This window comes from Pyricularia pennisetigena (assembly GCF_004337985.1).
Source record: "Pyricularia pennisetigena strain Br36 chromosome 4 map unlocalized Pyricularia_pennisetigena_Br36_Scf_11, whole genome shotgun sequence".
Taxonomy (NCBI): domain Eukaryota; kingdom Fungi; phylum Ascomycota; class Sordariomycetes; order Magnaporthales; family Pyriculariaceae; genus Pyricularia; species Pyricularia pennisetigena.
The window spans coordinates 249,695-277,275 of NW_021940923.1; the positions used below are offsets into that span (position 1 = coordinate 249,695).

Genomic DNA, 27,581 nt, shown 5'->3' on the forward strand with positions numbered 1-27,581 from the left:
AGGGTTTCTTTCCGAGATATTTGTAGGGCTTACATTGATGTGGACGTTTTTACTTTCTCGCCTCTGTCGAGTTGCACGGTTGTCTGTCTGATTCTGGCTTGAAGGCCGCATTTGTAACGCCTGCCTAAGATGGCGAGAGGTACTAATCATTTCACGAGCTTGGACAGTCGAGCCCGGGAGCTAGAAGCATAAAAACAGATTCAGCAAGGACGGACAACATATCAACAACGGGACAATACATGTCACAAAGCGCACGCTTAATCCTCAACCTGAGAAAACTCGTCGATCAACTCCTCCACGTCCGTTCCGGCGTTGCGCAAAAGGGTCCAGTTCCTCCTCATCTCATCGACGGCGTCGGTCATGAGCTCAATCTCGTTCAGGCACGCCTTCTTGGAGGTGTCAAAATCCATAGCGGCCTCCTCGAGCTCCTCAAACGCCGCCGTCCTGGCCTGCTGCAGCAGCTTGCGGAAGGCCGCGTCCTCCTCGGGCGTCACCTTGACGCGCTTGGCCGCCTGGAGCACCGCGTCCCTGCGCCTGCGCTTCCGAGCCGCCGAGGCCCCGGCCTCACCACCGTCACCACCACCAGGCGGGGGCCGCGGGTACACGGGGGTGTCGGGCTGCTCGCCGCGCTCCCGCCGGTCGCGCTCGAGGTCCAGCATGGCAGAGATGGCCTTGAAGCGGCGCTCGAACGGGGCGCTGCCCAGGACCCGCACGACGTCCTCGACGGGCCACTGCATGCCCTCGTCGTGGCCCTGCGGGTCGATGCCCGCCAGCGGCAGCAGGCTGCCGTACAGCTCAGAGACCTTTTCCTGCCTCAGCGGGCCCAGCGCCCCCGACACCCAGAGCCGGGTGTGGTGTGCCGCTGCTTCCTCGGGATCGGGGGTGGCGGGCTCGTCTGGCGCGGGCGGCGGGGCGTCGTCGGTGGCGACGGCGGCTGGGGTTTTGGTTTTTCTTGCCTCGGTATCCTCGGTCGTCTGCTTCTCTGCTTCTTTGCGTTTCTTCCTCTCATCCTCCTCTTCCTTGGCGGCAAAGTCGGCGTATCCCTTGCGCACGTATTCCCTGAATGCCGAGATGGGCCCGGCCGAGTGGTCGTTGAAAAGCTGAACGAGCTCGGCCTTGCGGGCGTTGCTGGGGAAGTCGATGTCGAGGGCCCCGAGGGTGTTGCGCAGGACGGGCACCCGGAGCTTGGTCGCGTCAAAGTCGTCGGCCAGGAAGGGGTAGCTCGCGCACTGCTCGTCCCAGTATTCGGACTCGGTGAGGGCTTTGGAAGGAGAGGGCATGGCGTTGGATCTGGTGTTGGGCATTTTCTTTTTTCTGCTGCTTGGTTTGATGAGAAACCGGCTTGGATCTTGGGATGGGAATGAGAAGATCTTTTATGGTGATATAGGGGGAAGGTGAAAGTGCAGAGAATCAGGTCAACTGCTATGCTGTGCTATCCGGAACCGGTGAAAGTGGCCGAACAAACAAAAAAAGATGCATCAGTATATGCATGAGCGAGCTGCTTTTGCAGACAATACCAAATGAATAAACTCGACCGGAACCATCAACCATTCATTATTCTTTGTCCTGGTCACATGAAAAGAAGATGAGGATCTCAGTCTTGGCAAAGAGTTTTCTTTTGTCTTTGTCAACCGGGCTGGTCTGAAGCTTGGAATTCTTTCGCAAGCGTTTTTTTTTTCCTCTCTCTCTCTCTCTCTTTGTCCATGGCTTCAATGTCCAACTAGGGAACTGTTCCGGGACTTACAACACTACCGGAATGAATTGTGAGAATAGTTTTACTTACAGGCTTGACAAGGCGAGTTCTCTTGTATTGGTAGGTATCTAGATCACGTAAAGCATACAACAAACAAGGCCAATTCGTCACTGCATCGAAAGCCACAACCGCAAGTCGTCCGTCGTACTCTTCCCCCACTCGGCACATTTAGCCCTCGCGTCATCCAGCCCAACCAGACCCCTATTCAACTCGTCCATCAGACGCTGCACCTTCCACCTCACGCTCTCAAACTCCCGCATGCTCAACTCGAGCCGCTTCTCGGCCGCCCGCATGTCATCACGAAGCTGCACCAAATCATCCAACTCGTCGCGGTTCAGCCTCGCCAGCCTCTGTCTCTTTAGCTCCAGCTGCGTTTTTGTTCCCTCATTCTCCTCTGCCTCCTTCTCCTCCTCTTGTCTTTGCCCTTGGTCGTTGTCGCGTTTCCCTCTAGACCGCTTGATGCCCCGTGGCCGCAGCGGCTGTGGCGGCAAGGGGGGAAAGCAGGCCTTGAGGTTGGCTTCGAACTGGGGGATGAGGAGCGGGGCGCTGTCCTCGAAGGCGCGGACGAGGGCGGGCTTGCGCGCGCCCGGCGTCGTGGGGAAGCCCAGCGTGGTCAGGGAGCGGCGGAGGACGGGGACCGTGGCGCGCCAGGGGTCGAAGGTCGGGGACAGGAACGGGTGCTGCTTCAGTTGGGCGGACCACCAGTCTTCAAAGGTGGGCGAGGGTGGGGGGATAGGGGTAGGTGATGGAGTTGGCGGGGATCGGTAGGTGAATTGAGAGAGTTGCGTTGGAGGCATTTCGTCGGTGCGGTGTATTGCCGGGGAGAGTTTGGTGTTTGAGGTGATGTACCCGAGAAGGAGTAGGATAAAAAGTGTACTGAGAGAACTGGATGTTGTTATTTGCAGTGTGAATGTGGGATAAAATCAAGAGGCACGGGAACAGAAACTGGAGAGCATGTATTTAAGAGTAGACAGGCCGGTGACGACCAGAGCCTGGCTTTGCCACGAGGCATGAACAATGGGAATAGGGAACAAAGGAAGAAGTTCATTCGACAGAATAAACTAAGTGTGAACAAAGAAAGACGGATGCACCCCCTTACTGATATGTTGACTCGGGTGGACAAAGAAATGTCGACGGTCTTAGATGGCGAGCGACGTAACATGACTGCGAACCTAAACATGCACTTTTGTGCACCCAAACTTTGGACGTAACTTGGGCGAGTGTTTTATTTATCGTTCAGGCAGAATATTGGGTAGTATAAATAAATACTTCAGAGGTATATTTAAGCGGAATTGTAAGCTGTCTCTAGTAGTAAATAACAAAAGAACATTGACCGAGTCTATAGGTATGGGGGGGTACCACACAGATGTACCGATAAATCTATTAAATAAACACAAGATCCTTTTCCAGTCCAGACTTTGCTTGTCCCTCTTTAAAATTCACAGCGCCCTCCCCGGGGTCCTGTGGCTCTGGGCCTGCGACACCTTGACGATCAAGGCCTCGATCATGATGAGCTCGCGCTGGAACTCGACCTCGCCCTCGAGGGTGTCCTTGATGACCTCGGCGGCGGTCTTGAGCTCGCCGCCGACGCCCATGCCGGCGTCGTCCATGCCGCCGCCGATGCCAAAGGCGGGGATCTGGATGTGCGGGTCGGCCCAGCCGGTGGACAGCAGGGCCTTGATGGCGGCGACCCAGCGGCCCCTGTTCCGGGCCAGGGTCGTGGTGGACTCGGGCGTCATATTGAGGACCGACGAAGAGCCGCGGTGGTGGAAGAACTGCCGCCCGGCCTTGAGCGCCTGCGTCCACACGAGACGCCTCTGCGCCTCGAGGTCCGCCGACTCGACCACCTCGGTCGGCGCGGTGGAGACGGCATCGTCGCCGCCGCCGCCGCCACCGCTGCCGTCTTGGCCCTCGCCGTCTCCCCCCTCGGCGGCGGCGGCGGCGGCGGCGGCGTCGGCTCCCTCGGCGCTCGGGGGACCGCCGGCGGCCTCCAGCAGCAGCGGCACGAAGCGGCCGTCGGGCATGTCGTGGTGGAAGTCGCGGTAGGTTCCGGTGACGGCGCCCGAGGCGCTGACGCTGGGCCCGCCGTCGACGGTGCGCGAGTCACCCTCGGGGCTGACGGCGTACTCGAGCAGGTCCATGGCGAGCGAGGCGCGGGCCTTGTCGTCGGCGACGAGCGAGAGCTTGTAGGAGACGTAGCCCAGCAGGTTGGCCTGCAGGGCGAGGGACAGGAAGCCGGCGCGGCGCGGGCTGGGCCCCAGCTCCATGGGCTCGTAGTCGGACCAGTGCGAGGCCATGAGCGGGCGGTAGCGGTCCCGGTACCAGCCGACGTCGTCGCGGGCGGGGACGTGCTCCTTGACGGCGGTCTGCCAGGCCTCCTGGAAGGTGCGGTCCAGCTCGTCGAGCAGGGCGACGTAGGTCTCGCGCGAGCAGTCCGGGTCCCCGGCGGCGACGAGGCGCTCGTCGACGCGGGCGGCGTAGCGGAGCACGTGCGACACGAGCAGCCAGGCCTCCGGGGTGAACTGCAGGCGGGGCCGGTTCGTGACGACGAGGCGCAGGGTCGAGAAGCACTTGAGGTAGCGGATGGTGCCCGACATGAGCGAGACGTCGAGGTCGACCGACGAAGGCACCGGGGCCTTGACCTTCTTCCAGACGCTGGACCGCAGCACGAACTCCTTGGCGGTCAGGTGCATGAAGACGACGCGGTTGCCCTTGTCGGTGGTCTCGAGCAGGTCGGCGCACGACGTGGTCAGGCGCGACTGCATGCGCGACGTGATGGCGGCCATGTCGGCGCGCGTGTAGGGGTGGGCGCGGTCGTGGTCGACGATGAGCCGGCCCACGCCCGGGTCCTTGGCCTGCAGCTCCGGGCCGGCCATGAAGCCCTCGTCGGCAAAGGCCAGCATGATGAGGTTGGGGGGGTCGACGGCGCGCAGGATGAGGTGGAAGATGCGCGCCGCCTCGCGCTGCTCGTCCCTGTCCAGCGCCTGGATGATGCGCATGTACAGGCCGTTGGGCCCGCCGAGCTGCGAGGGCAGCGACTCGAGCGTGGCCATGAGCTTGCGCAGGCTGCCCTCCATCAGCATGTCGATGGCCAGCCTGGCCCAGAGTATGTCGCCCCTGGACTTGCGCGCCACCTCGTCGCAGAGCGGCCGCTGGCCCTGCGACAGTCCCGGCGCCACCTTGTCCAGCCGGTCGGCGCAGTACTGCGAGATGAGCTTCTCGGTCTGCGTGTGCACGCGCAGCCGCGGCACCCCGGCAAAGGCCTCCTCGAACGGCGGCAGCTCCCGGCTGGCCACGCACAGCTTGACGTGGTCCTGGTTGCTCAGGTCCATGATCAGCCGCGCGATCTCGCTGTGCGAGTCGGCGATCCAGGCCGCGTTGCCCAGGACGTCGCCGCGCTCGTCGACGCTGGTGGCCTGCTCGCTGACGCTGCCGTACTCGCTGACGGCCAGGGTCGACGTGTCGTTTGCCAGCTCGTCGACCGAGTAGCGGCTGCTCCTCTTGTGGACCTTTTTGCCGTTCTGCTGGTGCTGCTGCGGCTGCTGGTTATTGGGGTCGTCCTGCTGGTCCTGCGCACCCTCGGCCAGGCGGTACTCGTCCAGGCCGTCGATAAACATGCACAGCCTCAGCGTCTTGGACATGCGCGCAAACAGCTGGTAGAAGGCCTGCGACAGGTTGACCGTGGTGTTGAAGGGCACCCGCGGCGGCCAGGGGCCCTGCATGAAGGACGGGAAGCACACGGGGATGAACTCGGGCTTCTGCGTCAGGATCTGGTACAGCATGCCCCTGAGGATGCCCTCTCGGGATTTTTGCACGTAGCTGCCCGCCTCGAACAGGAACACGGCCGCCATGAGGAGCTCCGGCTTGTCCCGCCGCCGGACGTTGGTCTCGCCCTCGATGGCGCTCGACGCCCAGCGTTGGAGCTTTTCACGCGTCGACGGGTCGTGGAACGCGTGTCGCATCAGCGTCGTCTTGCCCGATCCCGGGTTGCCGCTGATCCAGAAGATGGACTGGTTGGGGTCCTCGAGCCAGTTGTTGAAGGCGTTGGGCACGTTGTCGCCTGCTCCGCTGCCCTGCGTGTCCTTGGCCGAAAGGATCCAGGCCGAAGTTTGCTTGAGCTCCTCGTTGGCCTTGTTTTCGTTTTCACGCATGTCGTAGTGGAGAGCGTCGAGGATTTCTTTTTGTGTGGGTTGGGACAAGTCAGTGGATGAGGTATAGGTGTGTGTGTGTGTGTGTGTGTGTTTTTGGATCTGTTTAGACACATAAAAAAAAAAAAAGGAGAGATAAAAAAAAAAAAGAAAAGAGAGATCTAGATAGTCTCTACTCACCCTTGCTCCTAATCATGCCAGCCTCGGTGTCCTGGAACCTCGTCCGCCTCGTCAGCTTGCTGATGTGTCCCACCAGCTGAAAGTATCCAGGGTCCTGTCTGTCGCTGTACTTGGCCAGGCCGTTGTGGTCCCTGAAGATGTCGTCGGTGGTGACGTTGAGGCCCTCGTAGGAGGCGCAGTTCTTGGGCAGCATGTCGACGCCCCTCACGGCCGTGGTCAGCTGCTCCCGCACGCACACGACGGGCAGGTCGCGCGAGATGAGGGCAAACTCGCCCCTGTGCGTCTCGAGCGCGTCGTTGCTGTCGGCCATGATGCGGAAGAAGGCGTCGTCCATATGCCCGCCGCCGGCGCCGCCGGCACCGCCCGCCGAGTCCAGCCTGGCCGCGATGGCGGCGCACTGGGCCAGCGTCTGGCGGCCGTGGCCCTTTTGCGGCGTGCCCAGGAAGATGACGCCGACGGTGCGCGGGTAGATGCTGCCCAGCTCGCTCCGCTTGCCAAACACCTGCGACACGGCCGTGGTGGACAGCGCGTCCTTGACGATGAGCCCGCCGATGCCGTGCGCGATGAAGATGAGGTCGCGCTCCGCCTCGCCGTCCACCCGCGCCAGGTCCATCGACAGCTGGTCGCTGACCATGTCGCACAGCTGCCCGTAGCCGCCGGCCTCGCCCACCACCGCCACGTTCTCCGGCACCCGCCACCCCCAGCTGATGACCCTCGTGTTGGCCGGCAGCTCCCGCGGCAGCAGGTCGCGGGGCCAGCAGACCCCGTCCTGCGTCCAGCTGCGCGTGCGGCCTCCGCCGAACCCGTGCACCAGCACGATGTCGATGCCCTTGTCCTTGTTCTCGCCCGACCCGCTGCTGGCCATGCTGTTGCCCGTCGTGTTGGTGTTTGCCGTGCTGAGCCCGCGCCCGCCCTCGCGGCTGCCGTCGTGCATGATCATCACCCCCGGTCCGTCCGGCTCCAGGTCCATCGCCAGCGACCGCCGCGTCGTGGTCGCGCTGCGGGACAGCATCGCCGTGCTGCCGTTCGCCGTGCCGTTCATCCCGCCGTTGAGGTGCTGCTGGTGCGGGCCCAAGCCGTCGCGGAGCTGCTGCACCCGCTGCGACTTCTCCGGCACCGTCTGCGAGGACGGCTTGCTGCTTTTGCCGCCCATTCTTGAAAGAGCTTGCCGTATCCGGCGCATGGTCGGAGCCGCCGCGCCCCCTCTTCAAGTCTGGTGCCTTGCCAGGATGGCTTTAGGAACTGAAGGTTTTTTTTTTTTTTTTTTTTTTTTTTTTTTTTTTTTTTTTCTTTACTCCCTTGTCAAGACTCCTCTACGGGACCCCTTGAGTGATCCTCTTTCTCCATATTCACATGCACTGGGATGCATAGAGTACCTACTGTAGATTATTGTCTCCACGAGATTGGGCTTCGTCATTCATGGGAGGCGAGGTAAATTACACAATAAAAATCATAAAAAAGGATCAACGGTCAGTTGGGAATACCAAGCCAACAGGGACAAGACATCTCCCTTGATTTGTGCAAGTGATATGTGCAAATAACAGCATAAACCAAGAACAAAAGAGACAGGGTCTGGGTTTGGATAAATGGAGAATTCGAGAAAGGCCCAATCAAATTTAGATTAATTTTGTCAAGGGATGACAGGACAAGATCCTGTTCGCGTCACGCGTTGGTGATGTCCAGAACAAGAACCCCAAAAAGGCCCCCCAAAATGGAAAACAATGGCAGAACCGGATCAAACGCCGTTCGCATTCGCATATGAAGGCCTGCCTAATCCTTGCCATGCAGGTTATGGGTTCACAATTGATTCTCCTGCGTCTCAATTGACAGCTCCAGAGACTGTGCGGGATTTGTTCGGATGAACCCCTTGTGGGGGGGTTTTCTCTTCTCTCTCTTTGCTGTAGCGACTCCTACCAAGAGGGTCAGAGTCAGTCACTGCATTGTCCTGCGCTGATCTTGGGTCAATATGGGAAAGGGGGAGATTCCCACCTTGTCGCGTCCCGCCCTCGTCTGCAACTCAGGAGGACCCTGGCAAGAAATTGACAAATTTCGCAAGGAACCGGAAACAACCACCAGACGAACAAAACCCGCCTCAACAAATGAGCGGTGTGGAGAATGGCCGAAATGGTTGTTGGTGTACTGTACTGTATGTGTATACTCCAAGAACAGATCTGATCTTCATATGATGAACGCTCGTCTATTGGATAGTAACATAAAAAAAACATCGAACCATCCAGACGAAAAAAGTCGGCAAGACACCAATTGCACCCTGACGCATGAAATTACAGCACATGACCTTCACCTTTGTCCAACCGGGAATCTATCCGGCAGGGAAGCTATCCCTTGCGTACTGTAGCGATACCAAGACCTTTTTTTTTTTTTTTCTTTTTTTTTTCTTTTCTATCCATTATTTAGGCCCGCTTTTTCTCATCACATAGGAGCTTTTCCCCCATTCTTTCTCTCTCGCTTTCTTGCCGGTTGTACTTCGTCTCCCGGCGTAATCTCTTTTTTTTTTTTTCTCTCTTCCAAGCCGTTACAGTCGCTCGCTCGCATCTTCCTGTAACTGCATCACCTGCAACAATGCAACCTGAGTGGTTGGGTGCTTGTATTACTGTAGATGAAATGTAACGAACGGATTAACCCCACACCAGAGGAGTCGGCAGTACCCTCCTGTCGGTAACCAGTCATCTTTTGCTATTAGATCTTGGGTCGCACAAAGCCAAGGAGGGTAGTACGGCTTGATTTGAGTTGAATGCTTATGGTAACCCTAGGTAAAGTTTATATTATGATATCCCGTTGGTTAGTTCGCAGCAGCATCCAAAAAGAGTCCGTGTTGGTCGTTTCGATCGCCTGTTCCTATCTTGCATCTTCTACTTTGAGAGTGATCGGGGGGAATTAGTCTAAGTGACGGTAACAGTTGCAACATTACTGCGTGGGGACTACGCAAAAACACTTGTCATGTAATGGGTCAAAGGAGGAGCATCTTTTCCCAGTTTTGTTGCCCACCGACAGGGGCACAAGGGTTTCGACTCTTTTTTTTTTTTTTCTTTTTTCTCTCTCTTTTCTGCCAGTCGAGGTCTTCATACTGTACTACAGTAGCCGCTCTCCCCCTACCCGCCGCGCATCCACCTCCCTCGTTCGTTTCCACTCTCAACAGCCACTTTTTCTTCCTCCCACGTAAGCCTCGCTTGGCATCGGTAAGTGGGTATGTGGATAGAACTCCCTGAGAAGTTTTGCCCCTTTGGCCTTGGTTGACGGGCCGGGCCTCGTCTCTCGTCCAGCCCAGATTGAGTTGTAGGTCAGTGCCGAGTCGTGTTCATGCAAAAATGCACTGACGCTGCGTCGTGTAGCTACTATGACTTTGATAAGGCTTTTGGTGCATGAAGCTATTCAGGGGACCAAAAAAAAAAAAAATCAAGGGAAGCCATGTGGGGATGGTAAAGAAGAGAAACAAACGTTTGTCGTTCAGAGGCGAAGAACAAGAAGAAAGGGAGAAATGACCTGTAGGTTTTGCCTGCGTACCGAGGTTCTGTCATATCCACCACTACCCATTACCGGCTATTCAGCTGCATGCTGCAAGGGAGAAGAATCAGAGACCGAGAACAATCTTGCCCACTCATTTGTAAAGGGGAGATGCCGAGCGAGCACCTCAGCCAGGTACAAGTCGACAGACGACGACTTCGCGAACTTCGGCGCGTAATCGGCATCGGCAATGCAACCCCCGAAAAAAAAAAAAGGCCCTCCTGGCCATCTCCCCATCGAATGCAAGGGATGACTGCCGTGCAACTCGGCACTGTGCCCTCGGTCATTACTTTTCTCTTTGTGACTTGTCGCCTTATTAGCCGTTGATTATTGTGTGGTGCGATTCTGTACTAACCCGGACCGTTACCTTCCCACAGCCCTGTTTATCTTGGTGCTCCTTTTTGGGACATGTCCCCGATCCAGACCTTTTCCCTCCCTTCCTCAAACCTCCCCTTACCCAACCGCATGCTGTGCCACCTAGCCATGGATACACCCCTTTGGTTTTACTCGCTTCGCTTTTTTTTTTTTTTTTTTTTTTTCTCCCTCTCTTTGTCTTGGCCCCCACATTCCCGCCATCCCTCAACGACACTGCAGATAATGTACGACGAACTTGACACCCATGAGACCAGTCCCATCAAAAAAAATACCCACGCAGCTGCAGCGAACGATGGGACACGCACACATACATACATACTCACAAGGACCTAGCAGGAAACTGCTGCTGGGTCGATCAGTATTGGGTTGCCCATACCCGTGACACGTGTATTCGGGGGCGGAGCAAAGCGCATATGCTGCACAGTTTCCCCTTTCAGCTGGAAGGTCTGGTAGCATTACCTTTTGGCAGCGGGACTGCCGAGTAAGTAAATTGCATTGTAGTTGGTAACCGATATGCAGGAGCGGGTGAGCGGCAGGCTTGCATGAGTTTTTTATTGTTTGTTTCGTTTATTTTTCTTGGTTCGGTTGGTTCCCTTTCATCTTTTTTTCCTGCACTTCACTTCCCCCCCAACCCCATGACAGCGGCTGTCAACCTCGCTTCCAGCTTGCATCCTAGGTACCAACACAGCATAACCAGACAAATGGTTCATTACAGTAGCATTACTACCATCTTAGTCAAAGCCTATAAGCTCCGTACCGCCGTATTTCTAGGTGCTCGGGAAGCACAGACCAGAATGATTATCGCATGGGTCGGGTCACTCCTCATCGACAATGCACGTCACACCTCCTAGTTTCATCCACCACTTATCGGCTCGCACGAGATCGAGCAGACAGAAAAGAAAAAGATGAGTGTGGTATGATAATTGCCTTCTTAAACCCTACCCTTTTCCACGCCCCACGGAGCTTCTCCGTATCTCCCTACTTCCCCACAAACGATGGAGCATAGCTTTCTTTTTTTGCGCCATCATGCTAGTATCGTCCAAAGAGCTAGGTTGTTTAACCGATCGATAGATTGGTTTTCCTCGCCCAACGTACCCACACTGAACGACGTCGCCCGTGTCGAACCATGGCATACTGATACGCCTATGGTAAATCGTCTCATACCTGCCTCTCGTAAAGGAGCGGCGAAAGAAAAGCACGAACTTTTTTTTTTTTTTTTTTTTTTTTTTTTTTTTTTTTTTTTTTTTTTTTTTTGATTTCATTGCTCTGGGACTCACCTTGCATCGACTGATGAAAGTCGAAGAAAAAAAACCTGTAAATATAGCTTAAGCTCATCACAGAACCCTCCTTTCGTTATGGTGTGGTCACTCAGGTAACGGGGTCCCAAAACCATTACCACAATCCGTGGCCCTGAACAGGGAACCTCCCTCCTTGGTTTGATGATCAAAATGTCTCAGCCTTCTACTTTGATCTTTGTTTGGTCGTTGCTTCTTTTGGTCCCGTTATATCCATTGCCCATATAACCCCACAATATCAGGTCCCTCCCCATTGTTTTTTTCCCTTTTGATTTGCCTCTACTTCACTCGATGTTCTCGCTGCCCCGACCCTTTGCCACAAGCGAGTAACAGCATTGCGGCGCTTCTGCAGACTTTAGCGGCAAATAGTAGCATGCAGCATGCCAAGAATAGGCAGAGGCAGGGGGTGTAATCCGCGAGCGCAATACCAAAAGGAGAAGGGTACAGAGGGAAAAGAAGAGAGAGGGACAAGAAGAGAGAGAGAGAGAGAGAGAAAGAGAGAGATATGGGACATGATGATTGTATGGTGGAGACGGTTCGACCAGTGATCCATCCATCCGTCGACATGTTCCGAGGGACCTAGTCATTATTAGCACTTCAGTAACCATTTTCCGGTCCATCTCCACCCCACGTTGGCATGGGCGACTACTGAAGTCGGCATGATGTGACGGATGATGTGACGCTGGGGTTTTCTTCCTTTACTTTAATTTCAATACCTACAGATATGCGCTGCACCTATGACCAACAACGCATGCGCGCCCTGCCTCTCGTTCTTCATCACGGCCTGTTTCCAAGAGGATACAAGATAGCAGAGAGGTCTTGGGCATCTATCCGAAAGGACCAGCTGCATCATTTGGCGATGGTCCGGCTACTCCGAGTCAAGAAAAAGTCGGCGACGAGAAGATCAACCTCGACACATCCAGCTCCTTCTGGCTAACGCGCCCGGATGGGTTTTGCACCAAGGCTATCTCTCGTCTATTGATCCTTGACCCCGCAGCCCTGCGCCCATACCCCATTCTTTTATTTCTATTCTTTTGGTTTGTCGAGAATCCCGGATCCAGTCTTTGGACAAAAGAAGAGAAGGTAGCGAACAAGATAAACAGAAAAAAAAAAAAAGAAAAAAAAAGTTCCTCTGTTAGCCAAGAAAGGAGCTGCCCAGCCCATCAAACTACACCTGACATTATCTCCATGCGGTTCATGTCGGCCTCCAAGGACCCTAGCCGTCGATCACCGCCTTTATATCTGGACTCCAGTTCTTCTCGCCTGAAGAGGAGTCTACTTTTTTCCACTCTAACCCAATTCACTTTCCCCTCAAACTTGCTTCCCACCCATTGACCGAAAGCCGATAACGTCAGCCTCGATTTCACCCGGCTGCACCTTGTCACTTGTCTTGACGCCAGCCGTGTCACATACACGCACCTTGTTTTATAAAGCCTCACCCTCCCATCCTTGAGCTCGAACCCGGCTCGAAAGAAAAAAAAAAGCTATCGACATGATCTCATCAGCACCGCAGCCTACAAGAACGGGACAGGATCCTATAGCTGCCACCACAACCACCAACTGCTCTCATCTCAGGACGGCCCGGCCCCGCGCCATCACATCCTCCCCCTGCCTTCCTTCCCCAATGCCGAGGAAAAGCACCGCAGAGGTCACGATAAGACCGCCCCCATCCCGGACCATGTCTCCAGCCATGAACGACTGCATGCCGGCAAAGGCAGATGCCAAGGTCAAGGCTGGCGCCACTGACATAATCACGCCGCCCTCGTCGCCGCGGAGGTTGAGCAATGCTGCAGAGACGGAGGCGAAGCAGGCCGCGCCACCATGCTCCGGCGCCGGCATGCAGCTTAGGCTCCCGGATATGTTTGCCTCTCTCATGAGCATCCGGCCACCGATAAACCCACACTACAAAAAGGTCAAGGCCGAGGCTGAGGAGTGGACTGCAAGGTGAGTTTTGTTTGCCATTCTTGATGGGGGCTTTTGCTTTCCCATCTCAAGCCTCAACTTTTATCTTTTTTTTTTCTTTCTTTTCTTTCGTCCATAGACCTAACAAGAAACATATCTCCCCCTCCCACCCAAACAGAACCCTCAACCTTACTCCCCTCCAAGCCCTCCGCAACTCCAAGGCAGACTTCACCTTCCTGGTGTCGTGGTGGGCCCCCAACGCCGACGCCGAGGCGGTCCGCACCATGGTCGACTGGCAGCACTGGGCCTTCCCCTGGGACGACCAGTTCGACGAGGGCCACCTCAAGCTGGACCTGGCGGGGGCCGCGGCCGAGGTGGTGCACATGACGTCCCTGCTCGACGACACGCACCCGTCGCTGTCTCTGGACCAGCCCGGCACCGACCCGATCCAGTACGCGTTCCAGCAGAACTGGTACCGGATCCGGAGCCGGGCCGGCCCCGCGCTCAGGCACCGGTACAAGACCTACCTGAAGCACTACATGCTCGGCGTGCTGGGCCAGGTCGGGTCCAGGTCCAGGGATCCGCGGTCGCTGTCCGTGGACGAGTACCTCGCCTTCAGGAGGGGCACCATCGGCGTCATGCCGTGCCTGTGCCTCGTCGAGTACGCCGAGGGCATCGAGCTGCCGCAGTACGTCGTCGACCACCCGTCCGTGGCGGCGTGCCAGCAGGTGGCTGTGGATCTGGTCCTGCTGGACAACGACATTCTGTCTTATAGGAAAGATTTGGTATGTATTTTTTTTTTCTTGTTGATCCATACTTTGGCCCTCTGGAAAGACGTGCTTGCTGACTTGCAAACCCGTTGCGAACCACAGATCGAAGGCGAAGAGCTGAACCTCATCAACATCCTTCGCTTCTCCAAGGGCCTGACCCTGCAGGAGGCCGTCGACGAGATGGGCCGCATGATCACGGAGCGCTACCGCATCTGGTACCGCGCGCTGGCCGACATGCCAAGCTGGGGCCACAAGCTCGACGCCGAGGTGCTGCGCTACCTGGACGGGTGCAGGCGCGTTGCGCTGGGCAGCCTGATTTGGAGGTATGCATCTTTTTTTTTTTTTTTCTTCTTGTGTTTATACATTCCCAGCTCTAATCCTCAGGGGATGATCAAACACTGACTATTCGCCCCAGCTTCCACACTGGTCGCTACTTCAAAGACGCCGAGGGCGAGCTGGTCCGCGAGGAACAAAAGCTCTGGATCCCCGAGGAGTTGCTTGCCGGCATCGACGGCAGGCCGCCAAAGATCCAGTCGGAGGCGCTACCTGAGCCGGTCTCATTGTAGCTCGCAATTATAATGACGGGTTGTCCTTAATGTCTCTTTATATTTTGCACTTTGTGGGGGGTTCTTTTTGGTCTTGGAGTTTCCTTTTTCTTCTTCTTTGCTTTCTTTTACGTCTCTTTTCTTGGTGTTCTGTCGCGCATGGCAAAGCGTTGCAAATTGGGGTCTTTTTTTCGCAAGGAATGAATGCACTGAAAGGAGAAACGAAGGCAGGGAACGGTCGGCTATCTCTTGAATGAAAATAAGAGAGACGAAGGGAGAAAAGGTGTTGTTAGTCTTCTCAACTTTATATACGAAGAAAAGCTCAGAAGAGAGGGAATCGTTCAAACTCGGCAACGTGGGATGCATCGTGTAATTTATGCACAACTACGAGGCAAAAAAAAAAAGAAAGGCACGTCGACCCAAAGCCTCATTCCCCCGCATTGCATCGTCGCATCAGCACAACAGAGTTCCTATCATCATTTCCAGAATGGTTCCCCACACAAAAGTCTAGAGTGTGACAGGCGTCGAAACAAGGCCGGTCGGAAAATATAGACCTTTTTTTTTTTTTTTTTTTCCTTCCTTTTTTTTTGGCGTCATCTCATCTGGGTCCCATGCCGATCGGGTCACACCAGCGGAACGAGCCGCCGACCTTTTGCTTTTGCCGCACACCACCAATCCTTGGATATGGAGGGGTCAAGGGTTGAATATGACTGCATGTTGGCTGACACCCACCCCTTGAAGTGCTATTTTAGTGTCCAAAAAAAGTCTAAATTGGATGGACAGGAAATTCCCCGAGTCTCGGCGGCTTTGGTGCACGAGGTTGTATGCGAACGAGAAGTTCCGAACTCCGTTGGACTGACATTTTAGCTTTTTTTTTTTTTTCTCTCTCCGTCATGCAAGACTGGTCGACAGGCCTTGAACTTAATGTAACGACGTTACAGCGCAGCGAACCGAAAACTACGGTAGACTAAGTTGTATTTTCTTTTCGCAATCTTTCCGGTACCCCTAGGGTAACGAGCAAGACTTGGCCGTGGCGTGAACAACTCACTTACGCTAACCCGACTCTATCTCTTCCGACTTCACCACCTTCCTACCCTGGCCACAAAGCGTGCATACAAACGTGACAAAAGTTAAAATATGTTATTGCTTGCATTGCATTTGCACCTCTTGTGCGCCTATCATTATATTATGCATTAGTTGAGGCTGCTATTAACAATATCGTTTTTTTTTTTTTTTTTTTTATTATGTTAAGGTTTTATTCCACCGCTACCGGTTAATTGTCTTCATCAAATCCGCCCCTGGCTCTCTTGCTTTATAACTCACTCGTTAATATGCGCACGCTCAATAGTACACCCCCCCGGCCGCAGAGCTTCCCGTCGCCATCCCCGTCGCATACTCCACGACAGGCAACCCCCTGCCTTCAGCGCTGCGGTAGCGAAAGCCGTAGAGGGTGCTAGACTTTTTGGAAGAAAAAGAAGAAGAGCGCCACTCTGAAAACCCTTGGATTTTTGCTTCATGATTCATACTGCAGGGGATGCGGTGCGTTTCTTTGCTTTGTGGACCGCGTTCCTCATCATGAAAATCGCAGCAAATGCAGAGCGTCTGGTATGTGACCAAGTGTCGTCTTCATTTGGGAGCTTTCAGGTTGGCGAGCAAGGGCTGTTCCTGAATATGATGACAGGACCTTTGTGTTGCGGCAGAGTTCAACATGCTGCTATTAAGCAAATCCGTTTATGGACGCGAAGCCTCTTCGAAAAGCGGACTGTGAGCCAAGATGGGCAGTTGCAAGATTGCAAACAGATCTATCAGTCGTTGATCGTTTGTTATGAGGCAAAGCACCATTCAACTGGCCAGTGACGATGCCAGCGCCGACTTTGTCAGGGGTTTCAAGGATGGTGTTGAGTGATAAAACGACCGCATTATCCTTTCCAAAAATGCAAGACAGACCCCACCCAAGCCATCGCGCGGATAATATCAGGCCTCACTCAGTTCAGCAAAGCCCGATGGCGAGACTGCAGGCAAGTGACTCCCAGCTGGTGCGGTCAGGCAGCAGCGCAACTCCTCCCTCCCCGGCCTGTGCCCGGAACTGTCTCGGCAGATCGATCGCAGAGCTGTCGTCGCCCTCCATGTAGCATTCTTCCATCTGCCTATAACACAACGCGGCGGCTGTTCCCAGGGATACGTACGTCTTGCCTAGTCCGCGCAGGCGGTGGATGTATCGCTACACGTATAGTTTAGCCTGGCGTCAGTGCGGTCTAAAAGCCACAGCTGCCTGCACGTCTAATATAGGGGTGAAGGATTCTGTGTTCTCCAGACCACAGGCGTAGACGGCAATGGCTGCGCTTGGAGTTGCACAAAGTGTTTGCCTCTTTCTTCATATACATGTATATGTACAAATACATGAAGAAAGAGGTCATTGGGATATCTCGTCCCCGGATTTGGAGGTGAACTATTACTGTACTGCGTCTCACCTGAGAAGTTCTCAGATCAGAGTTTCTCCATCCAAGTGCAGGCACAGAGACCGGGATGTTGCACTCGCTATGCCGTGGCTATCGTTAGCAAGATCACACGGTAAATCTCGCACGCCTAGCTGGACAATTCGGAATCAAAGGTTAGAGATTTTCTTACCTCTGGTTGTAGCCGGCTCGACCAAGGTGCGAATCAGCCAGGCATCCCCACCAGACATTCCAAGGTGAGACAACCCTGTGCTAGAGTCCCTAAATGATTCAGAGGCATGGATGTCGCTCGATTCTTCCTGGTCGTTGGACGCGACATAATCCGCGCATAGACAATCCAAGTGTAGTCGCCGCAGATTTGTCGTCTTGCACATCTGTTCAACGACGTTGCTGAGACGTGACAGCCTGTCATCGAACCTGTACATCCAAGCCTGGACCATGTCTTTGAAGAGCGCGGTCTGAGGGTCAAATTGGAGCACCCAAAAGATCCGAGCACGCCTCTCAGATCGACGGACGTTGCCAGCTGGGTAGCCGTCGTCTTTCTCGGGGTTTATAATATATCATATATGTATATATATCATATATGTATATATATATATATATATATATATATATATATATATATATATATATATATATATATATATATAGTGTGAATCTTCAATTGAGAAAAACACTGCTGTTGCTCGGATAGACAGGATGGGAAGATATCGGAGAATCTGACTGACTTTATAGTTGGGTAGATGTGCAAGGCCATAGACTCATGATGGCTGTGTTTTTGTATAAACTCACATTCCTGTGATAGACATTTGCGTATGACTCTTGGAAAGAGCAACGGCACACTGCTGTGGTCGACAAACTATCGAAAACAATGAAGGGGAAAGTCAAACGTGCTACCAAAACTCATCAAGCTAACAAACAACTCACTCGTAAAACCCTTCAGCAACATCAGAGCTTGTAATCGACGTGTGCAAACAAAGCAGTCATTTTCTATTACTTTTGTAGCCTAGAGAGCCTGTCTAGCCCATGTCATGTACCAAACATCCCATCATTATCAAACAAAACCCCCCCCCACCACCCCTTCAAAACACCTAAGCACACACGTTGAACCGACCGACGCTGGGGTCGTGGTCCGACACCTCACCGGCCCTGTCCGCCCAGGTGTTGACGTGGAGGTGCTGGAAGCTGGAGCGGCGGCTGCAGGGCGTGCTGACGGACAGCGAGGGGCTGACAAAGGTGTGGTCGAGCTGTTGCGTGTTCATGTCGAAGAGGTACGAGTACCGCTCCTCAGGGGCTATGCCCACCACCTCGTCCAGGTCCAACAGGCCAGAGGTCTTCATAAAGGTTTGCAGCGGGGACACGGGGATGAACTCGTTGAAGTCTCCGGCCGCGATGACTTGCGCCTCCGGGTCCTCGGCTAGGATCTCGGCGATGAACTCCTAAAGGTAGCAACAAAGAAAAAGAAAAAGAAAAAAAAAACATTAGCAAAGGGAAGTCCCACCTGAGGATTGGTTGGAAGGTCAAAAAGAACAAACTGCTCGGGATACTTACGCCAGTCACCTGTGCCTGCTGCGTCCGCTTCTCTACGGCGCCGTTGTCAGGGGTGCGCAGGTCTCCGTGCAACGACGAGCTGCCGCCCTTGGAGCTAAAGTGAACATTGACAGTGAAGAAGGGCTTGGTGGCATTGAGGGCTTTCCAGGCGGCGACGAGGGGCTTGCGCGTGGCAGCCCAGGCACCGTTAGCAGGATCGATCCGACCCGGGTTGAACTTGAGCGTGGGGCCCGGCAGCACCTCGTTGGCATCGGCGGCGGTGCCGGTGGTGTTTGTCGGCTCCGCCAGGGTCAGGATGGACGGCTTGTAAAGATACGCAACGCGGATGTTGCCGCCGGGCTGGCCACCGTCCTGGTTGTCGACGGGAGCGATCTCGACCCAGCTGTAGTCGACCTTGCCGTCGGTGAGGTTGGAGACGGCGGAGCTGAGGGCCTTGAGGGTGTTGGTGGCGTCGACGACCCCGTCGTTGGTGGCGCAGCTGTCGTCCTGGACCTCTTGCAGGAAGACAAGATCCGGAGTCTGGAGCGCGTCGACGAGCTGGGCGGCGACGGCCGGCAGATGGGCAGAAGAGGGGCACAGGTTCTCGACGTTGAAGATGCCCACCGTCACGCCGCTGCAACTGCCCTTGCTGGCGAGCGTCGAGTTGCGCGGGTTGTACGGGGTGGGGGTATCCACGCGGATGGCGGTAAGGGGCAGGATGCGGTAGAAGCCGAAGGCATAGGTGACGATGCCGGTGACCTCGGTCATCTTGTCACCGAGCTTGGTGTCGGACGGGTTCTTGGTCCCATCGAGCGGGGTGCCAATCAGAATGGCCTCCGGGTTGGCATCGACGTCGCGCATCGTCAGACCACCGCGGGCATTTCGGCCCGTGGTTGGCCAGTCGCCTGCCACCCAGATGTCGCCATAGTTGTTGGGACGATTGAGGGCCACGGGGGCCCGGACGGTGACCAACTCGCCGTTGAGGCTCTCCCAGAAGTCGAGGCCGTACTTGGTAGGGTCCAAGACCGGGTTCGCCTCGGTCAAGAGCGCGGCTGCGTTGGGAGTAGCAAAAATGTCGCCATTGTCGAGGCTAGTGTACTGCTCGGTCGGCGGGGCCGATGTGTCCTTGCCAATGACCAGGGGCACGGCCGGGTTTCCCGACGACAGCTTCCTGACGTTTGTGGTGGTGGTGACCTCGGTGAGGAACAAGTGCTTGCTGTCGGACCTGTACTCCAGCACGCGGCCGTCGAGAACGACCAGATCGCCTACCGACAGGTTTGCGCCGACGTTGCGGTCAAAGACGTAGACGGCCTCCGAGGTCAGAGGGTCATTGTCGGGCTCGTTTGACCGGAGCCAGATGCCGTTGGGGCCCTTTGCAAGGACAACTCCAGTGACGTTCTTGACGGCCTGGTCCTTGAGCGGCGAAACGAACTTGTTGCCGTTGATTTCGGCGATGGACTGGGCCAGAGATGGGGCAACAAGGCCGGCAACAAGGGCCACGAGGGCTGCGGTCGGAGCGCTGGTCAACATGGCGACCAAGGACGACAACGAGAGACGACGTCTAGTTTGCTGGGGGACGTCAGGACTCCCGATCCAAGGTCACTGCCGACAAGCGGGTGCCATGGCTTTTTATTGAACCGATGCTGGCTGCCTAGCACCCAAGGCGCAGCTCGGGCGATCGAAGCCCTGCCAAGCGGAGGGTGAGTTCCCGGATAGGAAGCTGTGAAAGCTGGCGAGGCGAACATGTGCGGGTCCTCGGTGGGCTGAAGGATGAATTCGGCGTCGCACACAAACCGATTGGCCAACTGCCCTAGGGGTTCATTTCAGCGCGCAATTAACCACCTTGGTCCAATGGAACTGCGACATGCGCAGCACGTTCTCCAATGAGGCGTCGATTAGCTCGCGCGATAAGGTAGAGAAGGTTTCTTGGACAGGGACAAGAGCGGCAAGGACTGCCGAATAGGAGGGCCAGAAACGGGGGACTGGCTATTCAGCTTGCCAGCTTGCCAGCTTTACATGGGTGCGTTAATCTTGAGCGTGTGATTTTTTTTTTTTTTTTTTCTTGCTTTCGTTCCGCCGCGTCATTTATCTTGTCGTGCATCGATTGATTGCAACCATTGATTGATTGTGCACCATTTGAGTGCGGCCATTTGATGATCGCCGACAAGTAAAAAAAGTCAAATCCCACAAGTGTTGAAATTGAGATCAAGGAAAACGGAAGGCGGGGGTGGGGCCGGCATCCCAAGCAAGCCAATGTGCCGTACAAGGTAGTATTATGCGGTATCTCATGGGCTGGTACCTTCCTAACAACGACTCGCAAAATCCATTCCAAACACAAAACCTCCTCCATTGCAATCTTGTCGTCTTCTCGACTTGGGAAACAAAATCAACGTCAGAAACGGATGTCTTTTGCACCTTAGTCAGCCCCCCTCACATAACCGTTCCATAAAACGTTTCCACAGCCGTGTAACACCACCGTTACCAAAACGGTTCTACCCGTCGCGAGTAACATCAAATCTGTTGGCAGTCGTAGACGGACCGTGGTTTGCTGAAAGAACGAATGAATAATAGTAACTCTGAATTTAATTATGCTAATCGTATTTGGTCTTGACGCCATTGGCACGGCCATCATCATCACAACAACTAACAACATCGAAAATATACAACCAGCAATCCACAAGTGAAACCCGTCTCGATCAGCCAGCAGTTGAATGGGGAGAAAGTTGCTTTTTATTCATCACAATCTCGAGCTAGCTGGATAATATTCTATACCACTGTAATCGCAAACAGTTGCATGAACCAGCGTCCTCGCTCATAAAAGTTTCTACCGGGATGGGTTGTAAGTTTATCACGGCGAGTATTCGAAAAACATTTGCCGCAAGGTGAAATCAAAGGAGGCCGAATGGGAAGTCAATCTTCAGAAATTGCGGCTACGATGGCGACTAGGGCTATGTAGCCACAATAAATGTTTTAATAACAGCCATTACACCGGCGGTAGCTTCAAAGGTATTAATTAGATGTTGTGGGAAATGAAAAAGGTAGCAAAACTATCCCAAGTCCCATTCACTGACATCATGTACGAAGGTTTATCATAACATAAAAGCTTTGCAGAGCATGAGTGAGAACAAACTTCGAGACTCGGCTGCTTGAGGCCTTGACCAACTCCAATAGAAGATAATAATGGCGGTAATATCAAGCCATGATTTCAACTACCCCAAGGGTCCTTGGAGGAAATTGCCTCTGGCAGATATAAAAGGTACTAACATACAAACCTTGCATTAATATAAAACGACCCAGTAATAAACTGGCTTCCTACTGGCATATGCAGTTTCTCTCAGCCGTCCTAATCAAAGCGCTCAATTATTATAAAAACTGCCAGAAGACTGGAAAGTCTAATGGTAGTAAGTGCAGTTGCTCAATGTTAATTGCAAGATTGTATTCCGTTTCTATCCTACTTTTTTAAATGAACTCTTATTGCGATTTCAAGAGCCAGTTTGTTACGACCAGACAAGATGGGTCGGTACCAATGAGGCCAGGCGGGGTCACACCCCTCCTAACGACATTCGCCCAAAGAAATCGCCGACAACAGAATATCGATTACCTAAGGGAGAAGTTACGTGACGCCACGTGATCGCCAAAAAGGTGATCTCAATAATTCTTAAGAGATTACAACAGATTAGGCGAAATGATTTTTGCGATTTGTGACAAATTAAGGGAGATTATATTCGGAACATAATTTATATAAAATACGCTTATTATTATATAAATAAATTCGATTTTAGGATTATTTAGCAGCAATTAAATTTTAATTAATTTTAATATTTATTTAAAAACGATTATAATTTCACCCCAGTTATTAAAAACCCCAATTACCCAGTTAAAACGTTTAATTGCTTTAACCCATTGTACTTTATTTTAAAAACAGGTTACCCGATACCTTAATCGTAATATTTTAATTGCTCCTGTTTAATATTTTGTTTTAAAGTATACCGAATAGTATCGCCGAAATAATGTTTTTTAATAAAACCACCCCTTAAACCCCCTTTATTATTAACGTTCCGGCCAACGTTAACGCCTTGCGTTAAATGGTCGCGACGCTCCAAATAAAAAATCGATAATTCCAGGAACGAATAACCGAACAAATTAATCGAACCAATAGGAATTATATTAAATACTTTTTATTATTACCTTATAATAATACCCTAAATACCTTATAGGGATTTTTTACGGGAACCCGGGCTTACTTTTATTTTAACGAGGATAATTTCGATAATAACGCAGAAAAGGTTATTTATATAACCTCGCTATTAAAGGGCGATACGTTTACCTGGTTCGAACCAATCCTACGAAATTATTTGGACTACAATAAGGAAAAAAACCGTAAAGTTGAAATTAACCGCATTTTCGACAATTACGAGAATTTCGAAAAATATTTTAGGGGAGCATTCGGTAACCCAGACGAGGAACGTATAATTAAGCGTAAATTGGTACGCCTTACCCAAACTAAATCGGTATTTAAATATACCAGTGAATTTCGATAAATTACCGCCAAATTATTATAGGGCCCCGAAGCCCTAATAGCACGTTTTTATACGGGATTTAAAGAAAAAATTAAAAACGAATTTATTAAAAAAGAACGACCCGACACCTTAGCCGAATACGTAAAATTAGCAATTAAAATCGATAACCGATTTTACGAACGGAAATTGGAACGACGCGAAGGACGTAACGTATGGGGGCTAATTTTGCGACAAACCAATACGGGACGCAAATACCAATACCTTAAACCGTTTCGCCAGTATAATATTTCCTACGGAATATATAGCGGATTTATGGACCTTAACGCGACCCAATATAAAAAACCGCGCAAAAATCCCAAAAGTGGTAAATGTTTTAAATGCGAAAAATTAGGATATATAGCCAAATTTTATCCCCAAAACACTCCGGATTTACACCCCGATTCCAAAAAACCACGAAAATTAAATACCACCACCCACCAATAAATACCACCGGATTAATATAATTTAAAAAGCTGGACCATATATTACGACGATAATTGTATAATCCATAACAACGCAAAAATGGACGCAGGATAATACCCACAAAAATTTAAAGGCATTCGGACCCTAGCAGTAGGAGACCGTGTATTTATTAAAACCAAACCACCGGTACAATTACGCAGGTAAAACGCTAAATTACCCGAATTTACGGAATTAAATACTTTAAAAAAATTAAAACCAAAACTATTGGAACAAACCCACCGCATCCGGATAATTTAATAAACCCTAACGGACGAATTTAATAACGAATTAAAAGACGAATCTAACGAAAAAAAGACTATATTTTCAAACCTATACAGTGCAGCAAGGGAAAATAACCCTTATATATATGAAAAAAAATTTATCGATTTATACCGAAACGACTAATTAGTGTAATTTCCCGGAATATTATTTCGAATACAAATACAGAACCCTATAAGATTAATCGATCCAACCTTCGGAAATTACCCAATTTTGGATACCAAATATCCCAAACATACAGAAATCTTTTGGGCAAAATGTTTTCGAAACAATTGCGGATTGTATTTTAACAGAAAAATAATCCACGATTTTTTCCCACGACGACGTAAAACAATAGGCATCCACGAAATATATACCACCACTAAATTACCCAATTGGGAAATTAAAATAAGATTTAACACCGAACCAGCGGTAATTTTCACCCCTTGTGACGATTACCCTATAGTATGCTATAATTAAAGACAATTCCCATGGTACGAATGCACCCGAAGCATTTGCAAAATACATATGTTAGCCAAAGTACAGGTATGGTACGAAACGAAATCACGATAACCAGGACCCGTATTTATGACCAGAATTGTATGGAACCCCAACGTTAAGAACAACGAAATACCTACAAACGCACGAAAAACGCCTGCACTAACAGGGCACCGATTTAATAAAATCAACGTTAAAAACAGCTATACGCCCCGAAATAAGAAAAATAAAAACCCACGACGCGAATCCAATAAACCAAAAAATTAGGATAGTTAAACGGTACAGGGTATTAAACGGTAGTAATAAAAACGGAATAAAAAACCCTAAACGCCACGCAAACCACGAAAGTAGCACACGAATATATATTCCTAAATATACGATTTAATGGAAAATTTATACAAGCGTTCCTTAATAACGGAGTATAAGGTAATTACATTTTTCCAAAAATCGTGAAAAAACGACGAATATTTTGGCGATAAAAGGAAAAATTATATCGATTATAAACCGTAAAAAGAAAGGCAATTTTATACGGGAACGGTACCATCGAAACAGAAACCGTATACCTTTGGATGGAAAATTATGGACGAAAAAAATAAATTACTTTGGATATTACGGAAATAGGGAATAAAGATATGATTTTAGGAATTTTTTAGTTTAAAAAAAATAACCCCCGGATAAATTGGACTACAGGCCAAATTTAATGGGAAAAGCACCTAATTATTGAACGACTTCCAGCATAGCAGGGTTTATACAGGAAGCATAGGGCACGGAAGGATTAAATAAAACAAATGGCGTACTTATAGGAAAGACGACCAACCCCGGAGCTAATATCGGAAAAAAAGCGATTATTTACAGGTTAAAACCGATCCAATTACACAATATAAACCACGAAAAAACAAACCAAAAACGGCAAAATTCCAGAAAAATACCAAAATTATACACGACTATTTAGCCAAAAACTCGAAACAGGATTACCCGAATACAGTCCGTTCGACCACGAAATATTATTAAAAAAAGGAACCCAACCAAAATTCCATAAAATATACGGTTTAAATCCGACACAAATGGAAATTTTAAACGAATATTTCGCGGAAAACCTCAAAAAAGGCTATATTAAACCATCGATATTACCAGCAGGATACCCAATCCTTTTTATACCAAAAAAGAACGGAAAATTACGATTATGCGTGGATTATAAACAATTAAACGATATTACAATAAAAAATTGCTACCCGTTCCCATTAATAGGAAAATTTCGAAATATATTTTATTAAATATAATGGTTTACGACATTAAACCTTAAAGGAATATATAATTTAATCCGCATAAAGGAAGGCGAGGAATGGAAAACAGTATTTCGCATTAAACGAAAATATTACGAATACCTGGTAATACCTTTCGGTTTTACCAACGCCCCCGTAACCTTTTAAACCATAATTAACCACGTTTTTAAGGAATGTTTAGACATTTTTATCGTTATTTACCTGGACAATATCCTTATTTTTTCCAAAACGTTGGAAAAATACAAAAAACACGTCCACACAGTTTTACAAAAACTACAAAACGCTAAACTTTTAATTAAACCCGAAAAATGTATTTTTTACAGCAAGTAAATTAACTTCTTAGGATATATTATCGCCCCTAAAAAAATTAGGATGGAAAAATTAAAAATCCAAACAGTAAAGGAATAACCCCAACCATAAAACGTAAAAAACGTTCGGGCATTTTTTGGATTCGTAAACTTTTATAGAAAATTTATTAAAAATTACGGCGCGATCGCCACCCCATTAACCAACATAACCAAAAAGGATTTAAAGTTCCAATGGACGGAATAAATACAGCAAATTTTCGAACAGCTACGAAAGGTAATAACACAAAAACCGATCCTTAAAATATTAAACCTAACGAAACCCTTCGAAATCGAAACCGACGCATCCAATTACGCAATCGGAGGACAATTTAACCAACGAGACGAAAAAGGACGCTTACACCCTTGCGCCTTTTTTTCACAAAAATTATATAAACCAGAATTTAATTACCAAATCCACGATAAAAAACTTATAGCTATTATCCGAACATTTGAAAAATGGAAACCACAATTATCCGGAATTAAATACAAAATATTAGTTTACACAGATTATAAAAACCTAACCCATTTTACCACTAGCAAAGTGTTGAACAAACGATAAATTAAATGGGTAAAATTCCTATCAAAATTCCATTTTAAAATTATTTACCGAAAAAAAACAGAAAATGGCAGGGCCGACGCCTTTAGCAAAAAACCAAACCATAAAAACATAATACCCGAGGAAACACGGAAAATCCTTACGGCAGACGATAACGGAAACCTTTTACCAGTTTACCGAAATCTTATAACGACCAACACGGTAACCACATTAAAAAAAATACGGAAAATCCACGAAAATAAAACTCACGGACACCAAAGGATTTCCAAAACATAAAAACGGTTAAAACAGCACCACAATTTTAAAAAAATACGATAAAAAGTACGAAAAACCATTAAAAACTGCAAACTTTGCGCAAAAAACAAATCCGCCAAACACAAGCCTTACGGGCTTTTACAGCCTTTACCAACCCTTAATAAAATTTGGCAAACTATTACAATGGACTTTATCGTCAAACTACCACCTTCCGAAAAACCATTTATTAAAATTAAATACGACAATATATTAATTATAATGGACAAACTTATTAAATACGCCTATTTCCTACCCTATAAAAAAAGTAATAACGCCGAAAAAATCGCCTACACATTCCTACGAATAATTATTAGCAACCACGGACTTCCAGGAAACATTATTACGGATAAAAATAAGTTTTTTACATTAAAATTCTGGAAATTTTTAATGGAACAACTAGGAACCGACCACAAATTATTTATAACATTTTACCTATAAATAAATGGATAAACAAAACGAGCAAACCAAATATTGGAATAATATTTAAAATGTTATATAAACTACAAACAGGATAACTGGGTACGGTTATTACCCACAGCACAATTCGCATATAACAGTTTAAAAAATAAAAATACCAAAACAACCCCGTTTTATACCAATTACGGATTTAACCCTACGGTATATGGAAAATTAAAAACCACGACTACGGCCCCACGAACCGATAAATAAGCAAGCGAATTACGAAAACTCCACCAAAAATTCCAACAGGAATTGGAATTCGTACGAAAAAAAATAATTAAATACGTTAACCAGTATCGGATAAAAGGACCATTTTTCCAAAAAGGAAATAACGTTTACTTTATTCGACGCAATATCAAAATATAACGACCAAACAGCAAATTTAATTA

General features: G+C 50.2%; 5 protein-coding genes across 5 annotated transcripts; 2 read left to right on the forward strand and 3 right to left on the reverse strand.

Moving 5' to 3' along the window:
• Nucleotides 1-257: 257 nt before the first annotated feature.
• PpBr36_10713 (uncharacterized protein) lies at nt 258-2,550 on the reverse strand (the record flags this gene model as incomplete). The annotated part of the gene is made up of 2 exons (XM_029897822.1): nt 258-1,348; nt 1,902-2,550. 2 exons carry the CDS (start codon nt 2,548-2,550, stop codon nt 258-260), a joined length of 1,740 nt encoding a protein of 579 aa, XP_029743758.1.
• Nucleotides 2,213-7,240, forward strand: PpBr36_10714 (uncharacterized protein; the record flags this gene model as incomplete). Its single annotated transcript, XM_029897823.1, has 3 exons — nt 2,213-2,491; nt 3,199-5,952; nt 6,071-7,240. The coding sequence occupies 3 exons, from the start codon at nt 2,213-2,215 to the stop codon at nt 7,238-7,240; spliced, it is 4,203 nt and encodes a 1,400-aa protein (XP_029743765.1).
• On the reverse strand, nt 3,193-7,264 carry PpBr36_10715 (uncharacterized protein; the record flags this gene model as incomplete). Its single annotated transcript, XM_029897824.1, has 2 exons — nt 3,193-5,930; nt 6,082-7,264. 2 exons carry the CDS (start codon nt 7,262-7,264, stop codon nt 3,193-3,195), a joined length of 3,921 nt encoding a protein of 1,306 aa, XP_029743764.1.
• Nucleotides 7,265-12,765: 5,501 nt separating this feature from the next.
• Nucleotides 12,766-14,511, forward strand: PpBr36_10716 (uncharacterized protein; the record flags this gene model as incomplete). Its single annotated transcript, XM_029897825.1, has 4 exons — nt 12,766-13,217; nt 13,354-13,960; nt 14,048-14,268; nt 14,361-14,511. 4 exons carry the CDS (start codon nt 12,766-12,768, stop codon nt 14,509-14,511), a joined length of 1,431 nt encoding a protein of 476 aa, XP_029743763.1.
• Nucleotides 14,512-18,037: 3,526 nt separating this feature from the next.
• On the reverse strand, nt 18,038-20,006 carry PpBr36_10717 (uncharacterized protein; the record flags this gene model as incomplete). Its single annotated transcript, XM_029897826.1, has 2 exons — nt 18,038-18,385; nt 18,498-20,006. The coding sequence occupies 2 exons, from the start codon at nt 20,004-20,006 to the stop codon at nt 18,038-18,040; spliced, it is 1,857 nt and encodes a 618-aa protein (XP_029743762.1).
• Between the last annotated feature and the right edge of the window lie 7,575 nt (nt 20,007-27,581).